Consider the following 12,721-nt stretch of genomic DNA (forward strand, 5'->3'; position numbering starts at 1 on the left):
AAAAAAACAAAAAATTAATCTTTGAGTTCTTAAAACCAGAACACATAACTAAAGGCTAATAACTAGACCCCACCAAAAGAAACACTCAAAACAATTACCATACTCACATACAATACGAAGTTATAAAAAGCCAAAAAATAAGCTCTGTAGAACTACAAAAAGTCAGTCCTGATGTTAATGAATTATATTTGTAGTGTAATGGAAACAGGAATGAACCTTTTTCAAAAAGCCTGGATTCCAGTGCCAGCTCTGCCCAGCCCTGCCCCAACCCTGTTATTTGTGCATACTGTGGCCTCCATTTCTTGAAGAAAGAGGATTAAAGGAAATGAGAAAATACTTTCAAGAAAAGATACAGCGAATAAGCAAAGTACTGGCTAGTATTATGTCAACTATCTGCACATACTAAAAAGGTTTCCAATACATGAAACAGCTCTTGTACTTAAATTCTTCAAACAAGGCCAGCCCTTGACAAAAAATGAAAAATAAGCTTAGCAGATCTTTGAGTAGTCTTCTACCTTTCCCTTCTTTACATCCTATTCCCTCTTCTATTTCCCTCAAAATAATAACCGCAAACAACCTAAACAGGGTGTTCAGAAACATTCACTTGAAAAAGTACGGACTATACCCAAGTCTGTCTTGCCCAACAGGACCTCAAAGGAAATACAAAACCTTACTACCTGAGAGGTAGTTCTTTTTCCTTATCAAGAGGGCTAGCAAATTCTAAATGTAATTGCAATAGAAGGTAAGGAAAGTTTATCCCAGGCGAAATGCAAATTATTAGAAGCCACTAGTCCTCTGAAATAAACCACAGAGGGATCAAGCTTGACAACAGTTAAGAACCCATCCCGTAGTGGTTGTATGTGGAAGAGAGTAATTGATCCCTGGGGAAAATACAGCAAAGAAAACTGGAATTTAAGGAACTTCTTATCTGTATTTTCCTTACAATTAGCTACAATATAATCAACATATAATATACATAATCTTAAAAATGGAATTGATATACATAAACATGTGAAAAACTATTTTCTAATAAAAAGCACACAACACACCAAAAAACCGAAACTTGTACTGAATGCCAAAAAATGACCCCCAAAAAACTACTCAGCTGAGACCTACATAAAGAGCAATTACATTTTCCTTTCTAACCACATGATTTTCAAAAGAACAAGAGCAAAAAAAATCCATCAAATGTAACAAATAAAAAATGTATTTGGAATTTTTCCATGTAATTAGTTTTTCTCAGAGCATCTTTTAGAAATAGTGTTTCATGAAAAACATTTTTGGCAAACATTGTTTTAATTCATTAACAAATACTGGAGGGCTGGGAAGTAGAGGTATAAAACTTTTTTAAATATTCAAAACCAACTTCTAAGACTACAAAAATATAATGGAGTGAAAGAAGCCAGACACAAAGGAGCACGTGTGACTATGTGATCCCGTTTACATGAAGTTCTAGAAGAGGCAAAGTAATCACCGGAGAGAGAAATCAGACCAGTGGCTGTGTCTGGGTAGTGGGGCAAGGACGTGCTGGGAAGGGGCAAGAGGGAACGTTCTGAGTGAGAGTAATGCTGAGAGGTTTAGGTTAGAGATTACATTTGTCAAAATTTGTGAAACTGAAAATATATGCATTTCATTATGCAAAACTGTTACCTTCAAGACAAGAAACCAAACCGAACTTGATCAAATTAATGATCTGCATGAAGCGTCTGAGGGAACTGGGTAAGACATAGATGGACAAAAGGACGGACAGCCAGGGAGCTCTGAGACAACCAGGCAGAGGGAAACGCCAGTGGTGGGATCCCAGGACTGGTGTACAGCTCCTCACTTTCTTTCAGTTGTTCTGGGTGTGTGAAAATTTTCACAATAAAATGCCCAAAAAAAAAAAAAAAAAAAAGAGATAACTCTGCTAGACATTGTAACTGAAAAGATATGCCATTTTTCTAATATATTCTCAAGTGGACACTAGCACAATTTATTCTACAAAGAGAAAAAACTATTTTCTAAAGTATTTTTATCCATCTTGATGGCTTTAAAATAGTGGGCCTAACCAATTTCAGCAGAGGGTCTGAAGTGGGGCTTTTCAGGTTCTACAGGTTTGGGGTGGGTACAGGAATCCATTTCTTCCTAATGCCTCAACAGTGATTCTGATTCACAGCCATCTGAATGATAGCTTCACTGAGTTTTCTTAACTACAGGCCTAAATAATGAAAAGTGTTCACTGGTATTTCCCTGCACAGATGACAAGATACAATAAAATAAAAGGCCATGTCCAGTCCATAGGCCAAAGGATCCCAAAAAGTGTTTTATACCTTCACACAGGAGAATCAGATGGGAAAAACTGCAAGAATAATTACTCCCTCTCAATTTTATAATAATCACTATTTATAGCTAGCCAAAGCAAGACATATTTCAAAACTTCTAAATGAAGAAATGTTAAAACTGGAGTTCCTATAAGCTGCAATTAAGACATCAGAGTATGGATACCACAGTAAGGTGGTTTTGTAATGAAAAGAACTTCAGATTCACATAGAAGAGTGAAATCCAAGCAGCTTGTAATATTAACTATTATTTAGACAATAATCACCAAAGTGAAAACAAAACTTTAAGGAGTTATGTTCATATACTACTACGCCTATAGCACATTCCAAATTTTCTATTAAATGCAATTTATAAAGACCTTTAAAAAATGAAAAATACTAGTTAAAGGTCCTTACCTTTTCTAGGAGGAAGCTCTCCATTCTGTGTTAATTCTGTCCCAGTATATACAATTTCTCCATCTTTAACCATTTCATTCCACAGACCACAGAGCCCATCTCGTGTGAAAGCAAGCTGGCAATGTGATAAAGAGGACAAAACTTACAGAGTGATCATACTCACAGCGCAATTCTTAAAGAATGATAGGGAAAAAACTCATCTTTTATTCATTTATTCAACATTTAATGAAACTCATCTCAAGAAATAAAGTTAAGTGAGAAAGGCATGGTGCATAACAACATGTATACTATGCTTAACATTTTTGTAAGATGCAAGAATAAGGACTGTTCTGGAAAAATAAACCAGAAACGAATATCAATGATTACCTGTGGGGAGATGGAAAGGGAAACATGCGTAGAAGGCAGAAAAGAAAAGTATTTCTCTTATCAAATATTTATCAAAAAGAAAAGTATTTCAAGGGCCTTTTGAACTATGCCTCTTTAGTAGGATCTACTCTAAGGGAAAAAAATTTTAAACCTTAATCATTGGTCTTGACAATCCTAATATTAACATCAAAATTTTTAAACCATTTCATGTATATTGTACAATACGGCAATGCTAATGTAACAGAACATATATTTATAATAAAGTATGTTAGGGTTATTAGAAACTAAGGTCTTAAGTGTACAAGAGATAAAACCAAGAAATTTTTTAAGTATTTGAATTGGAAATCTTAATATGAATTTATATTTGAAAATATCTGTCTGCTGCCATTGAAAAGGAACTAGAATCAATGGCACTTTGGAGCGGATCCCAGATGTTGGTTTTCTAAGTACCACTCCCCACTAAATGAAGCCTGGGCTCTTGGAAAGAAGGCTATTTGAGGGCAGGGCAGACAAGATGGGCCGAGAATATCTTTATGTTTACACCAAAAAGTTGCTCAAAGCCTGATGGGGACTCTACTGGCCAAATTAACAACCATTTTGAGCATCAAAATACAAAACTGTAGTGGACTGTAAAAGTAAACAAAAACACAAGTCCATAGTGATATTCAAAGAAAAAACAAAAAACAAAAATGCTCTCACTTATGAGTATTTGAAAGTAAGAAAAGACTTCTCAAAGCAAGCAGCCAGCACATGTCAGGGTCATGGAGGCCACCCAGAGAAGGCATCCATTCTGAAAACTACAGGTGCAACAGATATTTTCTTACCAGACAAACAAGATCCTTCACACTATAGTAGACACAGCTGATTGCCCATCCTTCAGTGGCACCCATGGCTGTTCTTGGTTCACCAGTCCACTAACTCATTCTTGTCATCTTTCCAGCATACCACACTCATGAAGCATCTACTCAGCATTTGCAGTCTCAGTTTCTTTAAATGGAGCAACACTCAAAAGGCACCTTGTAAGCAATCTCAGACCAGGATTCTTCTAGACTCTCAAGACATTTTCCCCAGTCCTTTACAGTTCTCTCTTATCTAACCTGTACAAGTAATGTTTCAGTGTATCACTCTCATCCAAAGCACGTGTAGTAGGAACTCTAAGAGGGCCCTCAAGTTCGTCACCCCACAATGCACACACCCCCTAGGTGATTCCCTCCCAGTGTGGACAGGACCTATGAACTAGGCTTTTCTTCCTTCTATGGCAATGGTAAAGGAATTCCACATATATAATGAAGGTTTCACATCAGCTGATTTCTAGTTAATTAAAAGGAAAATTATCATCACTATTGAAAATAGTATGGAGGCTTCTCAAAAAATTAAAAATACAAACATCATATGATCCAGTAAATTCTGAGTATTTACCTGAAGAAAACAGATTACTTCGAAAAGATAAATGCACTCCTATGTTTATCTCACCATTATTTATAATAGCCAAGCTATGGAAGCAACCTAAGCATCCATAGATGAATGGATAAAGATGTGGTATATATGCACAAAGAATATTACTCAGTCATTAAAAAAAACGAGGACATTTCAGATCAAATGGTACAGATCAGATGTGAAAAATGAAAAAGCAGGGAGCAGAATCAGAATGAGAGAGAATTAGCTCCATTTTAACCACTGAGATTTGTGCTAACTACTGAACATAAACATGGATATCCTCTCCCCATGCACACGCCATATATACATATATGCACTCTCAGATACAAACATGCACAACACATACACATACACTCTGTAAATACAAATCCAGATCTTAACAGTGTTCAGGCCAAGAGATTTAAGTCAGAGTCATCAGCAAACGGACTGTAGACCATGGCCTGGAGGAGATGCCAATACTCAAGGAGAGAAGGCAGACCAAGGTCCTCAGCCCTGCTGCACAATGAGAAGACCCCAGAGTGGCTGAGGTTAAGGCATCAGTGCTTTTGGATGGAGCCCAGATTGAGAAACATTGCTGTTTAGCTACAAGAAAGGGGGAAAAAGCCAAAAGATATAACATTTAAAGAATAAGCCAAGGAAGAAGTCCAGATTACGTGGAAACAAGAATTACCACCACCACTCACCCTTTCATCACTTGGGCAGTGTCCGCAGGGTGAAGGCTGGGGCAGAATCTGTGTGGAAGGTGGAGAATGGGCCCCTGGAAGGAAATATGCCACAGGAGTCTCCTAGGAACGGGGCACCCAATGACAGAAATAAGCCAATGACTCAGTAACCACCATTCAAAGTACAACAGTGGGGGCACCTTTCCAAGAAAGGAGGAACATTAGTAAGGCAACAAAGGATGCATCCCTGGGGTAGGGCTTGCAAGAGCTGCACTGTGGAAGGGAAGATAAGCCCCTGCGAGAGAACTCCAGATCACTGAGAGGGAAGCACAAGATCCCAAGGAGAAAGAAATGAGGAAAACTGGAAAACAGTCGCAACATCGTAAGAACAGCCTCTACAGGAAATAAAAGTTACTCCAATTTGTCAATTTACAAGTCTATGTGCAACTATAATTGGCTGTTCTTCATCAATAGCTAACATATAAAAGCTCCCAAAGAGTGATAATATAGATTTTAAATTTAAGATTTGAATACACAATCCAGATGTTTCTAATTAGTACTATTTGGTCTTAGGACCCTTTTCCAATTTGCTCTCACATTCTTACCTCATACCTCTAAAATAACCTGAGAGGTAAAGGCATTTCCATCCTAATAAGAAGCCAGCAACAGGGTAGTAATAGATCCAGTTTTAAGGGACAGTAAATTGAAATTCAGTGGTTCAATTACTTGACCAAAATCACATAACCCCAAGACTGTCAGAGGTAGGATTTGGAAAGAGGCCTGATCCCCAAGCTTGTTCTTTTCTCGGAACACCAAATCATGCACCCAGATGAGGAGTGGAAAGACCTGGAAGAGCCACTGAGTCCCCCACACAATGCAATCAGCACCTGAAAACGAGAGGACTAGGCAAGCTGACCCTTAAGGTGCCTATTAAAGTGACTACTTCAGAACTGCATACTTGAACAACATAATCCAAATTAAAATATGCCAAATTAATTAATGGCATTTTGATTAACTTGTAAGTTAGAAAATGTTTCCTTTTCCTTTTCCTACCTTTAAAATGTGCCTGAAATAGAGTGTGTTCAAATGTTTGCAGATGGCTAGAGCAAATCTATCTGGCTTTTTTCTTAGCCCTGCAGAGAAATACTTACTAAGCACCTTTTGAACAGAGGACAACATAAAAATTCCATAGATTTTAAGAACAGATTTCTAGAACAATTGAGACAATCAGAAACATAAAAAGACATCTGAGGAAACCATGGCAGTGCGAAAGAGTAAGCCTGACACCCAAGAAAGGAGGGCAGCCTAGAGAGCCTAAGGCTGCTTCCCTGAGAGGCACCTGCCAATTCTGCCAGAGGACTGATACCAAGAACTGAGCAAAGCAAGGCTGGAGCCAGGGTACTCCCAGGAGAGAGGCCTCATAAGGATGTCATGGAACCTCGAAGAGTGACATGCATCAGAAGTAGAGGTATCAGAAGTAGAGGTAAGGTAGAAGAAGAACAGCCTCCCCAGAGGAGCCCAGTTTTGAACCATCTACATTCCCACCTGCTCTTCAGTGCCCTGAGACTGCTAGAGCTGCTAGTTTCATAGATCATCTCTGGAGGAGGCTATCATCACCCAGAGCCTCAAATGCTCACAACAATTTCTTATATACAAAGGGAACTCTAACAAAAATAATAATAAGTAAAAAAAGACCACGTGAGGATCCAAAAAAGATGATGGCATGAGAAGTGAGGCAAAAACCTCCTCCCAAAACCACATGACACGAAAATACAGCAAAATGCAACTAATCCTGAAAGAGTGACCTGAAGACTGCTACAGACTGCCTACATCTGGGAGAAAACAGAAGACCTCACAGAAAAGGGTAAAGTAACATAGCCCCAATCCAGTGGGACCCAAGCCCTCCCCCCGCCCCAGCCCACAGGCAGGAGGAAGAGAAACAGAGCGGGGAGGGAGTAGGAGCCAGGACTGCTGAACACCCACTCCGGGAGTACAAACCCACACTACATGGTGCTCTGGACATTTAGAGGTGTTAGAAAGCAAAGACAGGCAGAATACACAGAGAGACTAAGATTCCAGCAGCTTGTCGAGAACAGGTACCCACATCCGACCACTCCAGGACAAAAGGTGGGCACTTTGAAAGACATCCCAACAGCAACAGGGGTGCTAAACAGGCAAGGATTACAGAGAGCTTGCTCCTCCAGAGAAAGGACAGGTGGACAAAATCATGTCTGCACACTCAGCCCAGCAGGCTGGGAACTTTCAGGATCTTCAGAAACTCCATCCCCTGCTGGCAATGCAGCTCCAAGGACCCCCCTGCAATATGCAGCCTGCTGCTCCTTCCTCCTGGCCAGCACCAGTTTGCAAACCTGTTGCACCCGCCATCACACCAGGCCAGCTGGAGGGCAGCCCTGCTTACAGCAGCTACAGGGTCATAACGCAGAGGCTCCTCCCTGCACACTGGGCCAACTGGACCTGGCAGTGGAGGCAGGCACTACAGGAATCAGGAAAGAGCTGTTTCCTCCCGGCAGGCACAGGTGGCACATGTCTGCAACCCCCACAATCGCTCCACGGGCTAGGCAGCTCCAGGGAGTAGAGCTTCTGGGCACCACCTACACAAAGTTGTTATTCCATACTAATCATTAGAAATATGAAATGGAAAAAGGAATTTTGTACTAACCATAATCCCTCAAACACCAGAAAGAGGGCTAAGTGAAACTGAAATCACCAATCTTCTTGATAAAGACTTCAAAATAAAAATCATAAACATGCTCAAGGAGCTACTGAAAAATATTCAAGATCTCAGGGAGGACTTTAAGAAAGAGACAGAAACTTTGAAAAATACAGTATCTGAAATGAAACAAAAAATGGAGGGATTTAAAAGCAGATTAGAAGAGGTAGAGGAGATGGTAAAGGAAGTAAAATCAGAGAACAGGAAAACAAAGTAGCGAGGCAGAGAGAGAAAAAAGGATCTCTAGGAATGAAAGAATAGTAAGAGAAGTGTGCAATCAATCCAACTAGAACAATAGTCACATTATAGTGGTACCAAAAGAAGAAGAGAGAGAAAGGAAGAGAAAGTCTTTTTGAGGAAATAATTGCTGAAAACATCCCCAACCTGCAGAAAGAAACAGTCTCTCAGGTCATGGAAGTGCACAGATCTCCCTAGGAAGACAACACCAAAACATATAATAATGAAAAATGGCAAATATCAAGGATAAGAACAGAGTATTAAAAGCAGCCAGAGAGAGAAAAGATCATATACAAAGCAAAACCCACCAGGCTATTTTCAGACTTCTCAGCAGAAACCTTACAGGTCAGAAGAGAGTGGCATGATATATTTAATGCAATGAAACAGAAGGGCCTCCAACCAAACATACTCTACCCAGTAAGATTATCATTTAGATTTGAAGCAGGGATTAAACAATTTCCAGGTAAGCAAAAGTTGAGGGAATTCACCTCCCACATACTGTCTCTACAGTGTATTTTAAAGGGACTGCTATAGATGGAAGTGCTCCAAAAGCTAAATTGCTGTCACCAGAGAAAACTAAACCACAATAAAGGAAGGAGACCAATTAATAACCAAGTAAATGCAAAAGGAAATCAACAACCAACAAAATCAGTCAAGGGATATAAAGAGTACAAAATATGACACCTAATATATAAAGAGCGGAGGAGGAAGAAAAAGAAGGGAGAAAAAATAAAAAGGACCTTTAGATTGTTTTAAATAGCGTATTAAGCAAGTTAAGTTAGACTGTTAGATACTAAAGAAGCTGCCCCTGAACCTTTGGTAACCACAAATCTAAAGCATGCAATGGCGATAAGTACACATCTATCGATAATCACCATAAATGTAAATGGACTGAATGCACCAATCAAAAGACACAAAGTTACAGAAAGGATAAATAAAAAAAACACCCATCTATATGCTGCCTACAAGAGACTCACTTTAAACCCAAAGACATACACAGACTAAAAGTGAAGGGATGGAAAAAGATATTTTATGCAAATAAGATGAAAAAAGCAAGAGTTACAGTACTTGTATCAGACAAAATAGACTTCAAAACAAAGAAGGTAACGAGAGACAAAGAAGGACATTACATAATGATAAAATGTCAGTCCAACAAGAGGATATAACCATTACAAATATCTGTGCACCCAACACAGGAGCACCTACATATGTGAAACAAATACTACGAATTAAAGGAGGAAATAGAATAAAATGCATTCATTTTAGGAAACAAACACCCCACTAACTCCAAAGGACAGATCAACCAGACAGAAAATAAGTAAGGAGACAGAGGCACTGAACAACACATTAGAACAGATGGATCTAACAGACATCTACAGAACACTCCACCCAAAAACAGTAGAATATACATTCTTCTCAAGTGTACATGGAACATTTTCCAGAATAGGTCACATACTAGGTTACAAAGAGAGCCTTAATAAATTTTCAAAAACTGATATTGTGCCAACCAGCTTCTCAGACCACAAAGGTATGAAACTGGAAATAAATTATACAAAGAAAACAAAAAAGCCAACACACATGGAGGCTTAACAACATGCTCCTAAATAATAAATGGATCAATGACCAAATAAAAACAGAGATGAAGCACTATATGGAGAAAAATGAAAACAACAACTCAACACTCCAAAACCTGTGGGATGTAGCGAAGACAGTTCTAAGGGGAAAGTATATAGCAATACAGGCTTATCTCAAGAAGAACAATCCCAAATGAACAGTCTAAACTCACAATTAACAAAAATTGAGGCCCAAAGTCAGTAGAAGGAGGGACATAATAAAATTCAGAGCAGAAATAAATAAAATGCAGAAGAATAAAACAATAGAAAGAATCAATGAAAGCAGGCAGTTGGTCCTTTGAGAAAATTAACAAAATAGATAAACCCCTAGCCAGATTTTTCAAGACAAAAAGATTCTACACACATAAACAGAATCAGAGAAAAGAAAAACCCCTAGACACCACAGAAATACAAAGAATTATTAGAGAATACTATGAAAAACTATATGCTAACAAACAGGATAACCTAGAAGAAATGGACAACTTTCAAGAAAAATACAACCTTCCAAGACTGACCCAGGAAGAAACAGAAAATCTGAACAGACCAATTACAAGCAATGAAATTGAACTGATAGTCAAAAAACTACCATGAACAGAACCAATGGACCAGATGCTTCACCGCTGAACAGATACTTCTCCAAAGAAGAAATTCATATGAACAATAGGCACATGAAAAGATGCTCTGTATCGCTAATCATCAGGGAAATGCAAATTAAAACCACAATGAGATATCACCTCACACCAGTTAGGATGTCAAACACTGAAAAGACAAGGAACAAATGCTGGCGAGGATGCGGAGAAAGGGGAACCCTTCTACACTGTTAGTGGGAACGTAAATTAATTCAGTCATTGTGGAAAGTAATATGGAGGTTCCTCAAAAAATTAAAAACTGAAATACCATTTGACTCAGGAATTCTATTCCTAGGAATTACCTAAAGAAAACAAGATCCCAGATTCAAAAAGACATATGCACCCCTGTTCATCGCACCACTATCCAAGACATAGAAGCAACCTAAGTGTCCCATCAGTAGATGAACGGATAAAGAAGATGTGGTACATATACACAATGCAATATTATTCAGCCATAAGAAGAAAACAAATCCTACCATTTGCATCAACATGAATGATGCTAGAGGGTATTATGCTCAGTGAAATGAGCATGGCAGAGAAAGACAAGTACCAAATGATTTCACTCATTTGTGGAGTATAACAACAAAGCAAAACAGAAGGAATAAAACAGCAACAGACTCCGAAAAGGGACTAGCGGTTACCAAAGACATGCAGGAGGGGTGGGTGGGTGGAGAGACTGGGAGAAGAGGATTAAGGGGCATTATGACTAGCACTCATAATGTAGGGGGCTCATGGGGAAGGCAGTACAGCACAGAGAAGTAGTGACTCTATAGCATCTTATGCTGATGGACAGTCACCGCAAGGGGGTGTTGGGGGGGAGGGACTTGATAATATGGGTGAATGTTGTAACCACAATGTTGGCCATATGAAATCTTCATAAGATAAAAAAAAAAAAAAGTAAGAAAAAAAAGACCATGTGATTGAAAAATTAAAAAAACAGAAGTAGATCAAGTGCAACCATGAAACAGAAATATAGACACAGAATTTCTCCTAAAAAGGACAGCCTAGCAATACATTATAAAGTGCTGACTCTATTTAGCAGATGCCAGGCCAGGTCAGTGAGGGAAAGAGGAAGGGGTAGGCAGGACAAGGAAGCACATGAAGAACATGACACAGCATTATTATAAGGCTCAGCAAACTAAGGCCCAACGCACGAGCCCAATCTGGCCCACAACCTGATTTTATGCAGCCCACAAGCTAACAATGGTTTGTACATTTTTCAAAGACTGAAAAATAAATTCAAGAGAAGGAAAATATTTCACATCTGAAAATTGTAATACTGAAACTTCTGTATCCATAAAGTTTTATTTGAACTGTAAGGAAAATGGAAGTTCCTATGGCCAGGATCCTCATCCTAATCTACTTACCCACTACACACATGCAATGATGTAATTAGCCTAGTGTGTAGGTACATGCTTACACATGTGTTGGCAAGGAGCCTTTAAAAGCTGTGTTGCTGTATAGAGCTCTGCCCAGTGCTCTATGTGGCTGGCAGAGACGGATTGCAATCTTGCTGGATGCAGTTGGGATTCTAACACTTGACCTGCCACCACAAATAAAGCTTAGTGTAAGACCTTTTACCCACAACATTCCATTGTTCTCATTCAGTTTCAGCAAACACAGAATGAACTTCTGGGAGCTGAAAACCTCCAGCGCAACATTTGGTATAGTCAGCAGATTACACTGCAGACCAAATACTGAAGAAGCTGCCCGTATGGGAGGCGTACTTTCGCAGGCTGCCACTATGGATGCGAAGATACTCAGTATCCCCTAATGGACAGGTGGTCAGAAGTTGAGATCCTCCCAGAGAAGTGGGCCCCTCCCCTGGACTAGGGGAAGGGAGAGGTGACACCTCAAGCAGTGGCAGAGGCCCTCTACAAAATAGGGGGATCCTTGGAGAAACAGAGTGCCCACGTGGTGGTGGGAGCCAATGAGGATTAGCTGTCTCTCACGGTGTTTAAAAAGGCTACAGATGAGAAGAACATACTCCTGGAAGAAGTACATAAATGGCAGCACAAGAACACAAGCTGCAAGGAGCTGCGGAGGAGGTAAAAGATTCTTTACAGAATGAGATGGCATTACTCTAAGGTGCTGTGGAAGTGGCAAAGGCCATAAAGGAGAAGGATGTACTCCTACAACAGTATGAGAAGAAGCAGCATGAGAACGCCAGCCGTGAAGTATTAAGATGGTAAGAGAGTTGTTGAAATCTGAGACAGCGTCACTGTGAGGCACTGTGGAGAAGGTAAAGGATGTAGCAGAGGAGGTGCCTCTGGAGCAGCAAGAGAGCTGCCATCAGCCCTATAAATGGTGGAGGAGCCAGGGGAGGGCAAGG

General features: G+C 39.6%; 1 protein-coding gene across 4 annotated transcripts in view; it reads right to left on the reverse strand.

The window, feature by feature from the left end:
• The window catches only part of HERC2 (HECT and RLD domain containing E3 ubiquitin protein ligase 2), a 264,575-nt gene that overhangs the window by 242,934 nt on the left and 8,920 nt on the right, over positions 1-12,721 (reverse strand). For all 4 annotated transcript variants that reach the window (XM_073227076.1, XM_073227077.1, XM_073227078.1 and 1 more), the window contains exon 3: positions 2,715-2,829. In XM_073227076.1, the coding sequence (XP_073083177.1) occupies positions 2,715-2,829 (115 nt within the window). The remainder of the gene's footprint in view (positions 1-2,714; positions 2,830-12,721) is intronic.

Source organism: Manis javanica, chromosome 18 (genome assembly GCF_040802235.1).
Source record: "Manis javanica isolate MJ-LG chromosome 18, MJ_LKY, whole genome shotgun sequence".
NCBI lineage: Eukaryota > Metazoa > Chordata > Mammalia > Pholidota > Manidae > Manis > Manis javanica.